Source organism: Musca autumnalis, unplaced genomic scaffold (genome assembly GCF_047663935.1).
Source record: "Musca autumnalis isolate F117 unplaced genomic scaffold, ASM4766393v1 scaffold_3, whole genome shotgun sequence".
NCBI classification, from domain to species: Eukaryota; Metazoa; Arthropoda; class Insecta; order Diptera; family Muscidae; genus Musca; species Musca autumnalis.
This window is the reverse complement of record NW_027411866.1, coordinates 138,435,621-138,457,390: the sequence shown is the minus strand read 5'-3', so window position 1 is coordinate 138,457,390 and position 21,770 is coordinate 138,435,621. Positions and strand designations below refer to the sequence as shown.

General features: G+C 35.4%; 1 protein-coding gene across 1 annotated transcript; it reads right to left on the bottom strand.

The window, feature by feature from the left end:
* Positions 1–7,184: 7,184 nt before the first annotated feature.
* Positions 7,185–20,185, bottom strand: LOC141400134 (gamma-butyrobetaine dioxygenase-like). Its single transcript, XM_073979578.1, has 4 exons — positions 19,253–20,185; positions 8,027–8,153; positions 7,664–7,969; positions 7,185–7,601 (listed from the first exon to the last, which is right to left on the bottom strand). Exons 1-4 carry the CDS (start codon positions 19,782–19,784, stop codon positions 7,271–7,273), a joined length of 1,296 nt encoding a protein of 431 aa, XP_073835679.1. The 5' UTR covers positions 19,785–20,185; the 3' UTR covers positions 7,185–7,270.
* Positions 20,186–21,770: the final 1,585 nt, after the last annotated feature.

Below are 21,770 nucleotides of genomic sequence, written 5' to 3'. Positions count from 1 at the left end.
CACCAATGTTGAGTGGCTATTGTCACTCGGACCAAAGTTCTCGCTACCAACTACAAAAATGTCATATCCTTATTCCCAAGTGTACCTGTTAATCTGGCAATAAATGCAATAAGAGAAAAGTGGACCATTATCAAAGAGCACACAACCATTCCCATTAACCTTTTCACCGACATTCTTGCAGTATGTATAAAGGATTCGCGGTATTTTACATACAATGACAAGATTTATGAGCAGCAAAGAGGGACACCAATGGGATCACCAATTTCACCTATAATCGCCGATATCGTCATGGAAAAATTACTTGACGAAAGTATGAACAAATTGACTGTCAAACCACGACTACTAACTAAATATGTAGATGACATTTTTTGCATCGTAAAGAAAGTGGAAATCAATAATACTCTTAATGCATTAAACGGATATAATAAACAATTGCGCTTCACTATGGAATGCGAATCCAAAAAACAACTCCCATACCTTGACTCAACAATACACAGACAAGGCAAAAAGTTATTGCTAGATTGGTACCAAAAACCTACTGCGTCCGGTAGAATAATCAATTTTCATTCGAAGCATCCCCGGCGCGTAAAGATAAATACTGCAACAAATTTTATTCGAAGGGTACTAAGTATCAGTGACAAAAATTTCCACCATAAAAATCTTAAAGTTGTCCGAAAAATTCTCAAAATAAACGATTTTCCTAACAAAACCATAGACAAACTAATAAAAGATGTGAAAAACAACAAAAACAGCAGTACCGAAACAAAAACCGAGAAATTTTACAAAAAATCCACATATGTACCTGGCTTCTCTGAACGATTTTCCAACTCGAATCTGTACGACAAAGACAAATATCAAATCGCACTAAAAAGTAACAACACTAATAATAAACAGCCTGATGAAAAATCAAATCTAGTTTACAAAATCAAGTGCAATGGTGACAATTCCAATATATGCCCAAAGGTGTATGTTGGAACAACGAAGACAAAACTGAAAACTAGGATAAGTGGTCACAAGTCTGATCAAAAGGCAAAGACTAGACCGTTAGAGCAAAAAACAGCAATCGCAGCGCATTGCGCCTTAACTGGGCATACGCCCAATTTTAAGGAGGTGGACATCCTGGCGCAGGAGACAAACTACAAAAGAAGATATATGTTAGAAATGTTGCACATTGTAAACGTCCCCGTAGAGTACAGAATGAACTATAAGACGGATACAGAACACTGTGCACAAATTTACCGAAGTCTGATTGAGAAACACCAAAAACATTAGTTGATATTCGCAATTTGAGAAGTGTGGAAGAAGAATTTGTTGTGTGAAATATCAATGTAATTATTGTTTTTCTAATTTTGTTTATATTTTTATATAACAAATGTTTTTGTTTTTTTTTTTTTTTTAAGTCAATCCCTGAGGATGATCATCAAAGATGATCGAAATATTGGATCAATAAAAATAAAAATAATAAAATAAAAACAAAAAAACCCATTTGTTTTTAATTTAATATGACCTCAAGCCAAAATAAATCTAAAGAAAATAATAACTAAAAGATTCCCCGCATTGTTGGCAGTAATATTGTCAAAGACACTATATGCCTAAAATGCAAGGATTTCACGTGTCTTCTATTTTTCGGTCCTATTTTTGGTGTTGTACAGTGTTATTAAGCTAGGACGCTAGATTTTTACACCCGAGTGTATTTTTGGCATAGACAGATCAAGTTCGAATATGGGCTACATAGGTCCATATTTTGGCAAAGCCCCCATATAACAGTACCTCCCGATTGTCGGCATTTTGTGGATTTTAGCTACAAGTTTTAACCGAACTAAAAAACTTTTTCGCCTATAATTTTTAAAATAGCTCCCGATTTTAGATATTCGGACGTTTTTAGCTACATCTTTAGACCGAATTATCTATGATTTTGCATTTAGAGTTCCTACTGGAATAGCCATATTTTAGAATAGCCACTACAAAACCCTACAGCTGCATTTGAGGTATTTTTAAGCCCTCCACCATACTTATACCCTTCACCACTATGTGGAAAGGGTATTATAAGTTTGTTTTGGGAAAAATTCATGTAACACCGCGAAATATCGTTCCTAGATTCCAGTATGGTATACCAATCTACATATCTCGACGAGATAAATCGATTTTGAGATGTTTGTCCGTCCGTCCGTCTGTCCATTATAAATTGTAATCAAACTCCAGGCCGGAATTATGAACCTATCGTCACGAAATTTTGCATGGAAGTCGGGTTCAGACCAGAATAGACACCTATTGTTATTGGTGATGATCGCGGGTGAAATGGACCAAAAACATAATTTTTATCTGATTTTGTAGCTGCTCTGTAGGTCTCAATAATAGTCCGATTGCCTCGACACTTTAACTAAGGTGAGAGTATATGACAAAGAAGAAACTTGCAATTTGAGACAGTGATCTGATAATATTTAGAGGGTTAAATGGACCACAACTTTTGTGTGATAATTGTGAAATTTTTTAATATACAGCTTATATATGTATTCCTGGAAGATACATTCCGCCCACGTAAATAACATGACCTTTCCATTGATGCCAATTATATTGATTTACGTGCCCAGATAACAGAGTTATAGCCTAATATATCGAGTTATTTGTCTGTAGTGCAATCGGATGCACGTTAGAGGTCGCAATTATAGATCAATAGTCACGAGATTTTGCACGATGTAGGAGTTTAGGTCGAAGAACATGCCTACAATTTTGGATGATGATTTCTTATTATCTAGCGGGTCCATATTTTACTTCCTGGAGGGCAAATACCAACCAAGTAGCCTACATATGGAAAAAAACTACTGACCTTTCCCCTGATACAAATTGCTATAATGTGTCTCCTGGGTAACTAACGGGGCTACTGCCTAATATATAACAGGTTTTGTGTAGAATACAACAGTTTCCTCCCATGCTTCAATTTGTCTTTATCATGATAGAGAAATTCCCAACATTATTGCATATTACGTGGAGCCATAGCATATTAATTTTCCAATTAAACTTTTTATACATATGTATATTGCAGCATGCGGTCGCCTGCCACCGTTTTATATCCTCAACCATAATACGGAGGGTATAATTGAATTTGTCATTCCGTTTGTAACCCATCGAAAAATTCATCGGAGACCTTATTAGTTATATATATTCTTGATCAGGGTAAAAGTCGATATAACCATGTTCGTCTGTCCGTCCGTCTGTTGAAATCAGGATACAGCTCGCAATTTTTAAGATAGAGCTTTGTATTTTGGTATAGAAGTTTCTATTACTCCTAGGATGTTTGTTATTGTAAATGGGTTATATCGGTCCACGTTTTGTTATAGCCCCCATATAACGGTACCACCCGGTATTTTTAAGGTTTTAGCTTCATTATCACACCGAAATCTTGAAATTTGGTCTTCGTTGGGGGTATACAACTTCCCCCAGAATTTTGTCGGTATAGGTCCACGCCTTCATATGGCCCCCATAGAACGGTACCTTCCGATTCGGTATTTTTAAGGTTGTGGCTTCAATATTCCTCCGAAATTTCTTACGTTGGGTATTTAGTGTTCCATTGGGATATAAAACTTTCCCCAGAATTTGTCGGTATAGGTCCACGCCTTCATATAGCCCCCATACAACGGTATCACCCGATTTTCGTTATTTTTTTAGGTTTTAGCTTCATTATCATACCGAAATGTTGAAATTTGGTATTTAGTCTTCATTTGGGGTATAAAACTTTCTCCTACAATTTTGTTGGTACATATAGTCCCCATAGAACCGTACCTCCCGATTTTCTTCATTTTGATCGTTGTGTCCTCAATATTCCGAAGAAATGGGGGAAATTTGATATTTAGTCTTCATTTGGTATTTAGTCTTTTCATACGAAATTTGTCGGTATAGGTCCACGCTTTCATATAGCCCCCATATAACAGTACCTCCCGATTTTCGGTATTTTGAAGGTTGTTGTCTCAATATTCCTCAGAATAATAATCGAAGTGGCTGAAATTTGGTATTTAGTGCTCGTTTGGGGCTATTTAACGTTCCCCTCTAATTTTGTCGGTATATGTCCACGTCTTTATACAGGTCCACGCCTTGAACGGTACCTCCCTATTTTCGGTATTTTGAATGTTGTTGCGTCAATATTCCACCGAATTGACTGAATTTTGGTGTTTAGTCTTCATTTGGGTTACAAAACTTTCCATATGGAATTTTTCGGTATAGGTATACCCCTTATTATAGCGTCATTTCGAGAAAAACACGTTTTTAGTTTCCATGTTACATACAAATCCCAATTATTTTTCCCCTTCCAACACTTATATCTCTGTCAATATTATTCCGATCGACTTGATACTTATACTTTAAAATAGGCCTGTAAAATGTTTTCGATTTTTTTCACCCCTTAAAGCAGTCGTATTTGGATGTAATTTGGAATTTAGGGTTCAAAGTGGTTAAAAATCGTATCCACCAAAAATCTCGGACATAGACAGACACACGTTTTGGTACGGGCCCGTATAACGCTACCACTGATTTCGAGTTTTTTATACATAGGCCCCCCATACAACGATGTCGCCCAATTTCTCATATACATATTTTCAAGTTTTTAGCTGACGGAATTATTTTACGGAATTTTAATTGTTTCATAGTGGCGTGTTATTCTTCGGATAGGTTACTAACCTAATGCCTAAACTAATGATTTTTATACCTTCCACCATAGTATGGAGGGTATATTAAGTTTGTTTTTCCGTTTGTAACGCATTGAAATACTCATTTGCGACCCTATAAAGTATATATATTCTTGATCAGGGTAAAGTTCTGAGTCGATCTGTTCCCATCCGTCCGTCCGTCTGTGGTAATCACTCTAGCATCCACAAAAATGGAGATAGAACGCTGAAATTTTGGGAAAATGCGTCTTTTGTTTGTTCGGCCCAAGTTTTGGTATAGCCCCCATATAACGGTACCCCCGATTTACGGTATTTTGACGTTTTTAGCTACATTTTTAGACCGATTTAGCTATAATTTGACATTTAGGGCTCTTAAGAGTCAATAAAATTATATAACAAAACTTGTGGACATAGGTCCACGTTTTGGTATAGCCCCCATATAACGGTACCCCCGATTTACGGTATTTTGACGTTTTTAGCTATATTTTCAGACCGATTTAGCTATAAATTGACATTTAGGGTTATTAAGTGTCAATAAACTTATATAAGAAAACTAGTGGAAATAGGTCCATGCTTTGGAATAGCCCCCATATAACGTTACCGCCCGATTTCAGGTATTTTGACGTTTTAAGTCACATTTCTAGACCGAGTTACCTATAATATGATATTTAGGGTTCTATGTGACCAAATAACTTATATTAGAAATAATTATGAACATAGGTACATGTTTTGGTATAGCCCCGTATAACGGTACCTCCAGATTTTCGGTATTTTGAGATTTTTACCTTCAATTTTTAACCGAATTAGCTGTAATTTGAACATTTGACATTTGGAGTTCTTAGTGGTCACCACACCTCTCCACCAAAATTGTCTGAAATTTTGGGAAAATGCGTCTTTTGTTTGCAGGCAGGTCAAGTTCTATGATGGGCTATATCGGTCCACGTTTTGGTATAGCCCCCATATAACGGTACCCCCGATTTACGGTATTTTGACGTTTTCAGCTACATTTTCAGACCGATGTAGCTATAATTTGACATTTAGGGTTCTTAAGTGTAAATAAACTTATATAAGAAAAGTTCTGGACATAGGTTCACGTTTTGGTATAGCCCCCATATAACGGTACCCCCGATTTATGGCATTTTGACGTTTTTAGTTACATTTACAGAACTATTTAGCTATAAATTGATATTTAGGGTTCTTAAATGTCAATAAACTTATATAACTAGTGGACATAGGTCCATGTTTTGGAATAGCCCCCATATAACGTTACCGCCCGATTTCAGGTATTTTGAGGTTTAAATTCACACTTCATGACCGAATTAGCTCTAATTTGATATTTAGGGTTCTTAGTGACCAAAAAACTTATATTCGAAATAATTATGAACGTAGGTCCATGTTTTGGTATAGCCCCTTATAACGGTACCTCGGTATAACGGATTTCGGTATCCCCATATAACGGATTTTCGGTTTTAACCGAATTATCTCTAATTTGAACATTTGAAATTCTTAGTGGTCACCACGCCTATCCACAAAAATTGTCAAGAAATGTCGATGTATTGATAAAGCTCCCATATAAAAGTACCTCCCGATTTTCAGTAATTTGATGATTTTAACTACAATATTAAACCAAACTAGCAGTAATTTGTCATTTGAAGTTCTTAGTGGTCACAACACCTCTCCATAAAAAATTGTCAACATAGGTCCATGTTTGGATATAGCTGCCATATAACGGTACCTCCCAATTTTCAGCAATTGGCAATTTTAGCTAAAATTTTTAACCGAACTAACTGTAATTTGACATTTGAAGGTTGTAGTGGTCACCACACATCTGTATCAACAATTTTCAACATAGCCCTAATATAACGATACTTCCCGATTTTCGGTACTTTGAGTATTTTACTTAAAATGTTTAAACAACGTAGGTACATGTTTTGGTATAGCCCCAAAACAAACCTCCCGATTTTCCTTACCTTAGCTTTATTTTTGGACGAACTTTCTGTAATTTGAAATTTAAAAGCCAACAAAAATTGTTCATTTAAGTTCATATTTTCGTATAGCCCACATACCTCCGAACTAACTGTTAATGACATTTGAAGTTCCCACGTTATGTACCGATTTTCCGTATTTTGAGAATTCCAGCTGCAATTTTTAACCGAATTAGGAGTTATTTGACATTAAAGGCTCTCATCAAAAACTGTCAACATAGCTATGCATAGGTCCATGTTTTATTATAACCCCTATATAACGGTACCTCCCAATTTCTAGCCCACCAAAAATTTTCAGCATACATAGTTAGATAAAGGCACCATAAAAAGGGCCTCCTGAATGGACCATTTTATGTACATTATCTGACATATTAACGTACCCACTTAAAGTTGGGGACAGGAATGAAAACTAATTATCCCATTTTAGTTCAGAATATTTTATGGTGGAGGGTATGAAAAGTTCGTCCCGGCCGAACTTAACAGTTTTTTACTTGTTTTTTTTTTAATTTTTGGGCATTCATTTTGATTTGGCTATACATTATCGTTGATTGTACATTTTATAATTAATTATAAATACATATTTTGAAAAATACATATTTTTAATTACGAGTATTTAATTTTTCGTAGTCAATGTAATTGCTCAGTTAGTCCCAATTTCGTTTGCAAAACTCTCATTTTCGAATAAATAAAATCCCAGTCAACGTAAGCCCCGATTAGATGACGTTTATTGTCTGCAGTGTCTTCAAATGCCGTACGTCCATGCAACATACGTCTATTATTGAAGACAAACACATCTCCAGGTGATGTTTTAAATTGAACAGCAGTATCATTGGCAATTTCCAGGAATTTATTATAAGCTTCATACCATATATCAACAGCTTCCAGTGGTACAGTAAAATGGCTATCACGTTTGATCGTATTGAAATTGATTCGATGATATCGACCATCAACATCCAAACTAAAACGTGAAACAGATATTTATTTATTATTGTTAATAAATATTTTAGTATATGTACTCACTTTATAACAGGTTCTCGCCAAATGTTATGGAATTCCAGATCTCCTTCTTTACCAATATCATGCCAATCAACAGGCGTTTTCAATAGCGCTTCATAATAATTGGGATAGTGTTGCCTAAGTTGATCGGCAACATAAAAACCATCAGTCAGAGTATTTTCTCCACCTTTTGTCGATTGTACCAAACAATGTAAAATATGTATGCCGGCAATATGTTCGTAGTAGGGTACATCAATGTGTAGTGGCAGTGGTACCATAAGATAAGCATAATTGGTAGGATTTTCTTTAGATTTAATTTCAAATTGATCACTACAGGTATATAGTTATTAAAAATTAATAATTAAGTTGTAATGATGTTTACCATACCCATATGTAGTTTTCTTAATTATTCCAATGCGTTTTCCTAGTTGCTGTACCACAGTTGTATCATGGGGAGCATTTTTCACGATATTAACACCATAAACAGCTAAACTGCGTAGCCATTCATATAATTCTAAAATGGAAGGAAACAAAATAATACTGTTAATTGTTGTTGTCAAGAGTGAATGTTTAACAAATAAGAACGATGTTAAATTCGGCCGGACTGATTTTTTATAACCTCAACCAGGAGTTGTATTGAAGCAAAGTGGACAGTTCGGTCACGTCAAGGCTTATTCCTAGCTTTCCTTAAAACAATGTTTTATTCGAATGAGACATCGAATTTTCTAACCATTCAAAATCCGAAATACAATGTTACAGTCATTCCATTTAAACGTAAATTCTGGAGGTATCTTAATATGGGATATACATGAACAAAAATATTTCATTTCATTTCATTTCATTTATTTCAAATAATATTACAAATTTTTGGATACAATTCATTAGGATTTAGAGTTCAAGAATACATCTTTTTCTTCTATGATATTAATAAAAAAATTAAAATATGTATACGTATTTAAGCATGACTTTTTGGAAGGAAAAAATTGGAAAAAACCTATTTGAAGACTTGAACAAAAATATGAACTTATATATGAACTCTCAAACAAACCAAGCACTGCCGTGTCTGCTTGCGCAAGTACCCAGGCATCGGAACCATACATCAGCACGGGTAGTATCAGTGTGTTTTAAAGCGTTATTTTTGTTTGGCGAGATGTGGCTTTGTTTTTAAACTGCTTATTGAAGCCAAAGTAGCATCTGTTGACCAATACAATTCATCTTTTTATTTCGCAACTGATGTCGTTTGTTGTGTTTTATAGGAACCAACTTCAACAGTTGGTCCGAGATCAATGGACGCATTGCGCGTCGACACCATCAACTTGGTCTTCCCGCCATTTACCGCCAGACCCACTTTAACAGATTCACCTTCGACCTTCATAAAGGTATCAGTTACTTCTTTTACCACTAGAAATCTTAAATTAAAAATTAGAGCCATTTTGGTATATGGTTGAAAAAACTAATTACTAAAAGTCAAATTTACTTATCTAACTGTTCACTTTAGTGATCAGTAAAAAGACTTTTAAATCGTGCGACATGTCTTAGTTAAAACAAGTAAAAAAGCGTTAAGTTCAGCCGGGCCGAACTTTTCATACCCTCCACCATAAAATATTCTGAACTAAAATGGAATAATAAGTTTTCATTCCTGTCCCCAACTTTAAGTGGGTACGTTAAAATGTCAGATAATGTACATAAAATGTTTCATTCGGTAGGCCCTTTTTATGGTGCCTATATCTAACTATGTATGTTGACAATTTTTGGTGGGCTAGAAATTGGGAGGTAGCGTTATATAGGGGTTATAAAAAAACATGGACCTATGTTGACAGTTTTTGATGGGAGCCTTTAATGTCAAATAACTCCTAATTCGGTTAAAAATTGTAGCTAGAATCCTCAAAATACCGAAGAATCCTCAAAATTTCATTAACAGCTAGTTCGGAGGTATGTGGGCTATACGAAAATATGAACTTAAATGAACAATTTTTGTTGGCTTTTAAATTTCAAATTACAGAAAGTTCGTCCAAAAAATAAGGCTAAGGTACGGAAAATTGGGAGGTTTGTTTTGGGGCTATACCAAAGCATGGACCTACGTTCGGTTAAACATTTTAAGTAATATCCTCAAAGTACCGAAAATCGGGAAGTATCGTTATATTGGGGCTATGTTGAAAGTTGTTAATGCAATTGTGTAATGACCACTTCAACCTTCAAATGTCAAATTACAGTTAGTTCGGTTAAACATTTTAGCTAAAATTGCCAATTTCTGAAAATTGGGAGGTACCGTTATATGGGAGCTATATCCGAACATGAACCTATGTTGACAATTTTTTTTACTGCTAGTTCGGTTTAATATTGTAGTTAAAATCATCAAATTACTGAAAATCCTGAGGAACTTTTATATGGGAACTTTATGAATACATCGACCTTTCTTGACAATTTTTGGTGGAGAGGTGTGGTGACCACTAAGGACTTCAAATGTCAAATGTTCAAATTACAGCTAATTCGGTTAAAACTTGTAGGTAAAAATTCAAAAATACCGAAAATCAGGAGGTACCGTTATATGGGGCTATACCAAAACATTTACCTATGTTCATAATTTTTTTGAATATAAGTTTTTTGGTCACTAAAAGCCCTAAATAACAAATTATAGCTAATTCGGTCTAGAAATGCGACTTAAATCGTCAAAATACCTGAAATCGGGCGGTAACGTTATATGGGGCTATTCCAAAACAGTGATCTATGTCTACTAGTTTTATTATATAAGTTTATTGACACTTAAGAACCCTAACTGCCAAATTATAGCTAAATCGGTCTGATAATTTAGCTAAAAACGTCAAAATACCGTAAATCGGGGGGTACCGTTATATGGGGGCTATACCAAAACGTGGACCGATATGGCCCATCATCGAACTTGACCTGCCTGCAAACAAAAGACGCATTTTCCCAAAATTTCGGCGTCCTATCTCCATTTTGTTGGATGCTAGAGTGATTACCACAGACGGACGGACGGACGTTCACAGATCGACTCAGAATTTTACCCTGATCAAGAATATATATACTTTATAGGGTCGATGCGTTACAAACGGAAAAACAAACTTAATATACCCTCCATACTATGTTGGAGGGTATAAAAATGTGTTAGTGAGGTCGTTTTAATGAGTAGTTTTGCTGGGCAAAGATCTCAAATTAGCCTAAATCGTGAGGCATAGTAATATGGTATGGTAATACCAAAATGTGGACAGACAGTGTTTGCAGGTCATGGGTCTCCTCCTTCACGTAATTCTACCCTGAATCTTTGAATGTGTTCGCAAATCTGGGATCGCCCCTTGCCCATTAACCCTTTGTAGACGGCAAGAGGTATTCGTAGTACTTCGTTGTGCTTTGTGAGAGGAGCTTCCTCGTACTCTTTGAAGTGTTGGAAACTCTTGCGGTTCATCCCCCGAGTCTTAACCAATTAATTGAACGTAATGTTTCTTCTTCTATTGAGGAACACCTCATTCACCTTGAGGTGATTGCTGTCGTGGATGAAAGCACACAATGTTGCCTATTCTGTACGTGTGCTCGTGAGCATACGGCATATCCGTTGCTGATCTACAATTCTATGTAGGACTGTTGTATTCCCATATCGAAGACTAAATACTAATTTCAGTTCGGGTAGATAACGTGCCTAATACCTTACAAATATCGACAATCGGGAGGCACCATTCTATATCTAAAGCTGGTCCTGTACCGAAAAATTGCTGAAGGAAAGTTTTGTAGCCCCTAAGAAAACTAAATACTAACTTGAAGCCAATCCTGTAGGATAATATGGCTTAACCTATAAAAAAACGAGAGGACAGTTCTATGATATGTACTGAAAAAATGTCTGGAGAAAAGTTTTGTAGCCTGCTAAATTTTAACCATTTTGGTGTGATAATGAGGCTAAAACGTGTAAAGTACTGATAATTGAGCGGTACCTTTTTATGGGGGGTATATGAGGCGCTCAAAGCCAAAACGGCCTAACCCTCATTCATATTCAAAAGAATTAAAAGGGCTATGCTATTGGAACCGGAAACTTTTAAAATTTATACTAAAAACTCCCTATTGCATAATTTGACCCTAGGTGATACTACATGCTGAAAGCTCTTTTTCGTCTATGCAAAGTTCGCAGAAATGTGGATGCCAAAACGGCCTAAGCCGCTTAGGCCAAATCAAATACATGAAATAAAAAATATGAGTGGGTTAGCCCAAAAACTCATGTTACGTTTAAATCAAGGGTATATTTAAACAAGTGAGCAAAGGCTATAGTCGGGACGGGGCCGACCATGTGATACCCTACACCACTACCCCTGTGCATAAGCTTCTCACTGGTAAACATTTACTTTAGGGAACACAATCCGACTACCACCAAACATATTTTGGGTTTTAATCAAAAACATATGCCTCTTTCTCTCTGGGACCCCCATAAGCAACCAAAATTTTGTGACCATCCGATCAAATATTCGACCTGTGGAATGGAATATTTTCTTCTTCCATTGGCAGGCTTTCCTTTTGGAATACTCCTACTAGAAGCGGAAATATTCGCATAAGAAAAAAAAAACTTTGACTTTTCTCCACATAAGCTTTTCGCTTATTCCGACTCCTGAATATTTTCCGACCATCACCAAAATAAATAGGCTTCTTCCTCTGTGGTACCCGCATACAATTCAAAAACTTCGTGACGATCCGATCAAAATTGCGACCTGTAGCGTGATTACAAAAAAAATCGGAAAATGGGATGCATTACCGACTATTGCGATATCTCTGTTGTTTGAACAGCTACGACAACATACTTTACATCATTGTAAAAGTGATATTATCTACTTTCCTTGCCAGGTTTTGCTTTTAATACACCTCTTAAAGAAACAGAGATATATGCTTTGAGATAAAACGTTGACCATTCTCCAAATAAGTTTTTCCCATTCCGACCCCTTAATATTATCCGACCATCATTAAAATCAGTAGGCTTCTTCCTCTGTGGGACCCCCATTAACCCCCAAAATTTCGTGACGATCCGATCAAAATTGCGACCTGTAGCGTGATTACAAACAAATCGGAAAATGGGATGCATTATCGACTATTGTCATATCTCTGCTATTTGACCACCTACGACAACCTACTTTACATTGTTGTAAAGGTATTTTCTACTTTCCTTGCCAGGTTTTGCTTTTGATATACCTCTTAAAGAAACAGAGATATTGGCTTTGAAATAAAACGTTGACTTTCTCCAAATAAGTGTTTGCCCATTCCGACCCCTGAACATTATCCGACCATCATCAAAATCAATAGGCTTCTTTCTCTTTGCGACCCCCGTTAACCCCCAAAATTTCGTGACGATCCGATCAAAATTGCGACCTGTAGCGTGATTACAAAAAATCGGAAAATGGGATGCATTATCGACTATTGCCATATCTCTGCTATTTGACCACCTACGACAACCTTCTTTACATGGTTGTAAAGGTGATATTTTCTGCTTTCCTTGCCAGGTTTTGCTTTTGATATACCTCTTAAAGAAAAAGAGATATTGGCTTTGAAATAAAATGTTGACTTTTCTCCAAAAAACTTTTTTGCCCATTCCGACCCCTAAATATTATCCGACCATAACCAAAATCAATAGGCTTCTTCCTCTGTGAGACCCCCATTAACCCTCAAAATTTCGTGACGATTCGATCAAAATTGGGACCTGTAGCGTGATTTCCAAAAAAATGGATAAATGGGATGTATTGCCGACTATTGCGATATCTCCGTTATTTGGTTACCTACGCCGACCTAGTTTACATCATTGTAAAGACGGGATCTTCTACTTTCACAGTCAGGCTTTGCTTATGGAAAGTTTCTAACCAAAGCTGTAATATTCGTCAATATAATTAAAATCGCAAAAATGAAAATTGGGGTTTTATTTGCTAGTATTGTGATATCTTTGTTGTTTGATCACCTACGAGCACCAACTTTACATCATTAGAAAGGTTATATTTTCTACTTTCATTGTCAGGTTTTGCTTTTCGTATACCCCATATAGAAGCTGAGATATTCGTTGTCTTTTTATCCACCTAAGTTTTTTGCCCTTTCCGACCCCTAAATATTATCCGACCATCACCAAAATCAATAGGCTTCTTCCCCTCCGGGACCCCCATCAATATCCAAAATTTCGTGACGATCCGATCAAAACTGCGACCTGTAGCGTGATTACAAAGTTTAGATGGACAGACGGACGGACGGACGGACACACATAGCCAGATCGACTCAGCTCGTCGAGACATTCATTTTGGTATTATTTCGATGCGTTACAAACTTTTTGGCCAAAACCAACTTATAATACCCTCCCCACATAGTGGTGTAGGGTATAAAAACAAGTAAGCAAAGGCTATAGTCGGACGGGGCCGACCATGTGATACCCTACACCACAACCTCTAGGAATTAGCTATGTGCAACCGATTTGGACGCTGATTGTCCAGGTTCGATTCCCACGCCTGGCCACATCAAATTTTCAACGGTGGCAAAATACCCCATAGTAATGTTGGCGATATTCCCTGAGTATTTCAGCCATGAAAAACGTCTCTACATCATCTTAGGACACGCCGTTCGGACTCGGCGATAAAAACTAGATCCCATATTCGAGAGGACTCCTAAATTTCACTTTTCCGAATTTTGTGTGGGACGTACCCGAAGGTGTGGACCGATATAGCCTTACCCGATCTATCGATCGAATGTTTACTTCGCCAGTTATCGTTCACACAGGCGACCCATGCTGCAATATTTGTATAAAAAATCCAATTGAACAAGTGAACTGAAAATTTCTCTATCAGGATAGAGACAATTTGTAGCATGGGAGAAAATTGAGGTTCTCTACACAAAACCCATAATATATAAGGCAGCCGGCCCGTTATCTAGCAGACACATTATGGCAATTTGCATCAGGGGAAAGGTCAGTAGTTATTTTCCCATATGTAGGCTACTTTGCCCTCCAGGAATTTAAATATGGACCAAAAATAAAATTTGTATATTTTTCATACGAAAATAATGGTCTATGTCACCCTCTAAATGATATCAGATCATCATGCAAAATTATAGGCATTTTTTTCAACCTAAACTCTTACCTCGTACAAAATTTCATGACTATTGAGCTATAATTGCCACTTCTAGCGTGTTTATGATTACACTACAAACAAAAAAACTGGATATATATACGGCTGTAATTCTGTTATCTGATCACGTACATCAACAGATTTGACATCAATGGAAAGGTCAAGAGATCGTTTTCCAAATATAACTCACGAGGTAGGAATGTGTCTTTCAGGAACAAAGATATAATCTGTTTATTAAAAACTTTCACAACTTTCACACAAAAGTTGTGGTCCATTTAACCCTCTAAATATTATCTGATCGCCATCTCAAATTGCAAGCATCTTCTTTGTCATATACTTTTACCTTTCGCGTTAATCCGACTATTATTGCGAACTAGAGAGCCGCTACAAAATTGGATAGATAATATGTTTTTGGTCCATTTCACCCGCTAAATATTTCACGATCATCACCAATAACCCGACCTCCATACAAAATTTCGTGACGATCGGTCTATTATTGCGGCCTGGGGTTTGATTACAATTTATAATGGACAGACGGACGGACACACATCTCGAAATCGCTTTATCTCGTCGAGATATGAAAAATGGTCTAGGACCGATATTTCGCGGTGTTACATGAATTTTCCCAAAACAAACTTGTAATACCCTTTCCACATAGTGGTGTAGGGTAAAATATATATTAGGGTGGGGCGATTTGTGTGGAAGGAAAAAAACCTTAATGAGCCCTTCGCGTTTCTGATTCCTGGGATTGAACTGAGCAAAAAAGTCCACTGGACCATATATCTGCCGTGAAAATCGAGCCTCCCGATTTTGACTTTAAATTTTTTATTGACGTTTTTTGGATATTTTGGCATATAACAGCCAAACCATTGAGATTTTCGATTCAACACAAAGACAAAAATTGTAGCCAAGACAGTAGTTGAAAACTCTCTAATATATCGCAAAAGCATTGGAACGCTTTTTCAGGCAGTTTTGGCCTTAACAATGTGCAAACTTTTCGGAAAATGTCGATAAATGACATTGTGCTACAAAATTTGACCAGAAAATTATTCAAGCGTTCTGATGCAAAATTCTATCGTGTTGGGATGCATGGACAACGAAAATGCCTTTATGTCGATTGGGTAACTCCGTTTTATTTTTTTATAACACTAAAAGTAGTGAAAATCTGGGTTTCTTACATTTTCAAATTTAAACGGACATATCTTCTTTTTTCACAACGGATTTCTAGTGAGCCTTCTTCTTTTTAAAGGGGTGAATAATATGTTTAGAACAAGTTATTATTTGTTTAAGTCGTTTAACAAATGGCTAAGTTATAGTGGTTTAAGTCTGAAAACCCTCTTCAAAAAAGTATAACTGAATTTCTCATAATTTTCAAAAATATAATGTTTTTTTGTTTTGTTCAATAATTATTTTCAAAATTATGAGAAATTCAGTTATAGTTTTTTTGAGGGGGTTTTCAGACTTAAACCACTATAACTTAGCCATTTGTTAACCGATTTAAACAAATAATAACTTGTTCTAAAGATATTATTCATCCCTTTAAAAGGCTCACTAGAAATCCGTTGTGAAAAAAGAAGATATGTCCGTTTAAATTTGAAAATGTAAGAAACCCAGATTTTCACTACTTTTAGTGTTATAAAAAAATAAAACGAAGTGACCTCAACGAACTAAAGGCATTGTCGTTGTCCATGGATCCCAACACGATATAATTTTGCATCAGGACAATTGAATATTTTTCTAGTCAACTTTTGTAGCACAGTGTCATTTATCGAAATTTTTCGAAATGTTTGCACCTTCTCAAGGCCAAAACTGCCTGAAGGAGCGTTCCAATGCTTTCGCGATATATTAGAGAGTTCTTAATTACTGTCTTGGCTACAATTTTTGTGTTCGTGTTGGATCGAAAATCTCAATGGTTTGGCTGTTATATGCTAAAATATCCAAAAAACGTCAATAAAAAACTTAAAGTCAAAATCGGGAGGCTCGATTTTCACGGTAGATATATGGTCCAGTGGACTTTTTTGCTCAGTTCAATCCCAGGAATCAGAAACGCGAAGGGCTCATTAAGGTTTTCAAATCGCCCCGGCCTAATATATATATTTACATGTCTATATTTAAAAATTTAAATAATTATCATGTATACAAAATGTCTTCGTCGAATACCGTAGTATTGTAAAACTTCTCCGAAGTGCTACATACATAAATTCGGGTATAATTTCGTTTTTTAATAATTTTATGAAATCTGGAGGATTTAGTGGATACTTCGACTTCTCAAATGTATAATTCCGCTTACTTATATTTTATAATTATAAATATATAAATCTATTTTTATAATTACAAATCTCAAAATTACGCAAAGCAATAATTTTGAAATTAAGACAAAAATCGTTGGGAGTATTGTCCGCTATTTTTAGGGAGTTATGTCCGCTTTGCTTCACAGACATAACTCCCAACGAATTTTGGGAGCTATGCCCGCAAAGCAAAGCGGACATAACGCCCAAAATCATTTTGGAAGTTATGTCCGGGCACCGAAATACAATTCTATGGTAGGGCGCCACGTGGTACAGTCTGTGCTACAATCTCTGACCAAAACATTACAAAATACATAAAAGACACATTTTGCGAGATACTATGGCTGAACAGTGGATATGTCACATTAAAACCGATCAATCCCATTGTTTAGTATTATCCACCACCTATATTCAACTAGACAGAATATAAATATATAATATGAAATATTTGTGCAGCTTTATACAGTTTTTTCACTATCTAAAATATAACTGGCAAACTAAGTCAGACTATCGTTTTGATCACTGTCGTACAGCTTATTTTATATCGGATTCAGACAAATATATTCTAAATAACAAGCGCCGTGGTGGTTACCGTAACTTTGTTTTACAACACCAATCACCAGCTTTGGTCTGAAAGCCATTATTTATGTACAGCTACTATAACATAGTGATACTACTACAAATAATTCAATGTGTACCTATGTTTGTATGCCACGGTGCTCTTGAAACAATTTTAATTGGAAGGTGCTTACACCTTGGAAGTTTTTGCGGATTCTGAAACTACAATGTTTATAGATGAGAAAAATCAAAAAACAAAAAAATCGCCGTAGCGCTTTTTAAATAAATCGCGATTTAAGTTGAAATTTTTAGGGGTTGGTTAGATTTTCGCGAATTTGCTTAGAAACTGCAAGTCCTATCAAAATGGATTGAAACAAATATTGTAGCTATGAAAATTCTCCTCAAGATTGACCTTTATAGTATTCTCGTCTGTTTTACCGTTTTTAAGATATAGAAGTTCAAATTGGGACACTTCAAATTCAATTCAATTCTGTATCGCCCCCTTATAAAACAATGTCATGACTGCAAATTCCCAACTTAAACTTATATATCTAAAAAAATGCTACAACTTAGGATAAGTTACTTAAGTCAGTCTTGTAGAGAATTTTCACATCTTTAGGATTTTCTCAGGTCCCATATCGATAATACTTACCGTAACAATTGATAAAGTCAATCCTCTAGAGAATTTTCACAGCTACAACATTTTCTTTAGCTCCATTTCGATTGGACTTGCGGTTTCCAAGCAAAATCGTAAAAACCAAAAAACACATAAAAATGTGAATTTTGACCGCGATTTATTTAAAAATCCCTACAGCGATTTTTTCTTGCTTTTGGATTTTCCTCATCTATGAACACTGCTGTTTCAGAATTCACAAAAACTTTCCCTGTGTAAGCGGTTTTCATAAAAAGTTAGTTAAGGCGCACCCTTCATGACATTGTTTTATAAGGGGGCCATACAGTCAGTGCATTGTCCCAATTTGAACTTCTATGTCTCAAAAATGGTAAAAACTACGAAAATACCATAAAGGTCGATCTTGTAGAGAATTTTCATAGCTACAACATTTGTTTTAGTCCTATTTTGATAGGACTTGCTGTTTCTAAGAAATATCGCGAAAACCTAAACAACCGCTAAAAATTTCAACTTAAATCGCGATTTATTTATAAAGCGCTCCTGCGATTTTTTTTTTGTTTTTTGATTTTTCTCATCTACGAACATTGTAGTTTCAGAATCCGCAAAAACTTCCGAGGTGTAAGCAACTTCCATTTAAAATTGTTTCAAGAGCACCGTGATGCACATTCACCTTTTGTTATTTCTAAAATAATAGTGTAATTTAATTAAAAATTAATTTATATATAGCTATACAAAACTTATTGTCAAACGATTATTTACTCAATTACATTTTGCCAGACATTTTCATTGCTCTTTTGTTTCTGTTAATGCCATAAAAATGCGGATTACGTGGATTTTCTCACACGAAAGTTTAAGCTCACATGCATAACTTGCACAATTTTTTAAATATAAACCTTAACGAAAAACCATTATTGGCATCGTTTTCCACCAGGTCACTGACACACAAACACACATACACAACAACAGTTTTAACTGTGGTCAATGCGCATATGGATGGGTGTATGTATGCTTGTGCACACAACTACATAGTTCGACCTGACCTTACCTGTATCATCGCCAATAATCTTATGAAAATCGTAAATTTTCAATATATCGGCAAATTCCTGTTTGCTCCAAACCATTTCCTTCGGCTTATAGACACCTTCAATGTATGCCTGACGCTGTTCCGGAGAAAAGTCGCGTTTTCGCAGCCATTGCAAATCGTACACGGATTTATGGGCATCTTGCCAATCTATGATTATTGCATTCTTTTCGGTATTGGCAGCTACTTTGGCTGCACGTGCTGCAGTATTGTTGCAAGGCTTCCAATTGGTTTTACGGCTTTTGGTCGTGCCATGAAAACATTCACTACACTGGCAATTGTCGCGTAACCATACAATTGGAAATTTCATGGAGCGCTGTGAATTGCTCGAATCTTCCTCAACTACCAACAACCGACCATCGTTTATCAGTTGTGTTCCCAATAAACGGTTTAGGGCATTTGCAAAACAATTGTTGGAGTACAAAAGCAATTTTTTCGAGGTACTGCGATTTGTATAATTGAAATTTGCTGCTTTGAATTGTCGCCAGAGCAGCATGTTGGCGTGAGAGATTTTCGAATAAAACTGCTACACTCAATTATCATGTGTGTGGTGAACACTTATTATTGCTTGCCAAAATCCGTACACTGTGTAGTAATACCCACGATGTTGGATTAAATGTTGGAATTATCGGTTTGTTGTTATTGTTACTGCTTGCTGTTGATTGCATGTCAGCTATGGCGGCAGCGGACAACAATAGCAAGTGAATACAATTGAACTGATAAGGCGCTATAAGTTTAATTTAATTGTTGACAATGTTAAAATGTATTCCATTGATAACACAGTTGTTTGAAGTGCTTTGTTTTGATATGGGAAATGTGTATTTCACATCGATTCACTTTTAACAATTTGACAAAATATAAAACCTATTAATTTAATTGTAATGTTAATATTTAACTATGACAACGCATGTTAAGTCAGTAAGAATTAAATATATAGTCGAATGGACCGACCATCTGTTACTCTTCACCACTACAACTAGTCACAACAAGTTAGAGAGAGCTTTAGTCGGACGGGGCCGATCATGTGATACCCTACACCACATACTTTGGGACCTTTTTTCACGGAATTTATTTTATATGATAGCGGCACTTAATTTTATTGACATAACTGTTTCATTTGAAATTATAATTATTTTACTGTAATTCGAATTATTGCATTTGTAATTCGAAATATTCCATTTCTAATTCGAAATATTTTATTCGAAACAAAAAAATATTTTTTCCATTGATTTTATGCCTGGTTTCTTCTAATTATAAATAAAATGATTCGAATTACAAATTTAATAATTCGAATTACAAATGGAATAACTCGAATTAAATATTCAAATTTCAAATCGAGTAATTCAAAATACAAATAGAATAATTTGAATTTCAAATGGAATGATTCGAATTACAAATATAATAATTCGAATTTCAAATGGAATAATTCGAATTACAAATGAAATAATACGAACTATTCCATTTGAAACTCGAATTATTCCCTTTGTAATTCGAATTATTCTATTTGTAATTTCAAATGAAATAATTCGAATTACAAATTTAATAATCCGAATTACAAATAAAACAATTCGAATTGCAATAAAAATAATTCGAATTACAAATAGAATAAATCGAATTACAAATAGAATAATTCGTATAATTTGAATTTGCATATACTGCATGGGGGTCTACGACGAATAATTCGGGGTGTTGCATGAATTTTGGACAAAACACTTATTGTGGAGTAGGGTATAACAAGAGTCTTAACAATTCCATGATATTGGAAAATTTTTAATGAAATTCCACTGTGTATTGCAATGCTTGCTTATCTGATTTTTGATTGCATGATCTTATCGGCATTATTATCACCAATTTTAATCGACAATCAAAGCAATGTTTTTTACCTTTCTACACAATTTCCATCTTCAATACAAAAATGGATATCTTGGATTATAAAGTTTTGTTCTCCAAGAGAATGCGGATTGTACTCTAACAGCGTGTTTTTGTAAAAAGTTTTTGCCCATTCGTTGGTCGATTTCATGAGTGAAGACACAATTTGGTTTTCATAGCGGTTGACGTTTGTATTCGTGCGAAAAAACAAATGAAAGCTTTTTATCTTCGTAATTTTTTTGGTTTTCGTAACAAAATCAGACGAACGAATACGTCAGAAATAAACGAATGGAAAAGGCCCATCGTTTTGAATGAAAAAGAAATAATTTGAGTAATAAATGACACAAAACACACGAAAACTGAAAGGGAATGCATTTTTGTTTATTTCCATAGAAGCAAACGCGTATATGTACATCCGTTTCTTCATATTATCACAATTATTTTTGGACATATTTGATTAAAATTTTTTCTTATTTTTTGTTTGTCATCTGTTTATCGGGGTTGCCATCAAGTAACACATATTACGTGCAGCTGCCTATGCAAAATTCACAAAATCATCATTTAAACCCTGAAATATGAAAGCTTTTCTGAAATAGACGAAAGCTTTTAGATA

Coding starts and splice junctions, on each gene's coding strand:
- LOC141400134 (XM_073979578.1), bottom strand. CDS start 19,784: ATGCTGCTCTGGCGACAATTCAAAGCAGCAAATTTCAATTATACAAAT. Junction 8,154..19,252: donor GATTATTGGCGATGATACAG/GTAAGGTCAGGT, acceptor CTTCCATTTTAG/AATTATATGAATGGCTACGC. Junction 7,602..7,663: donor TGGCGAGAACCTGTTATAAA/GTGAGTACATAT, acceptor TTCACGTTTTAG/TTTGGATGTTGATGGTCGAT.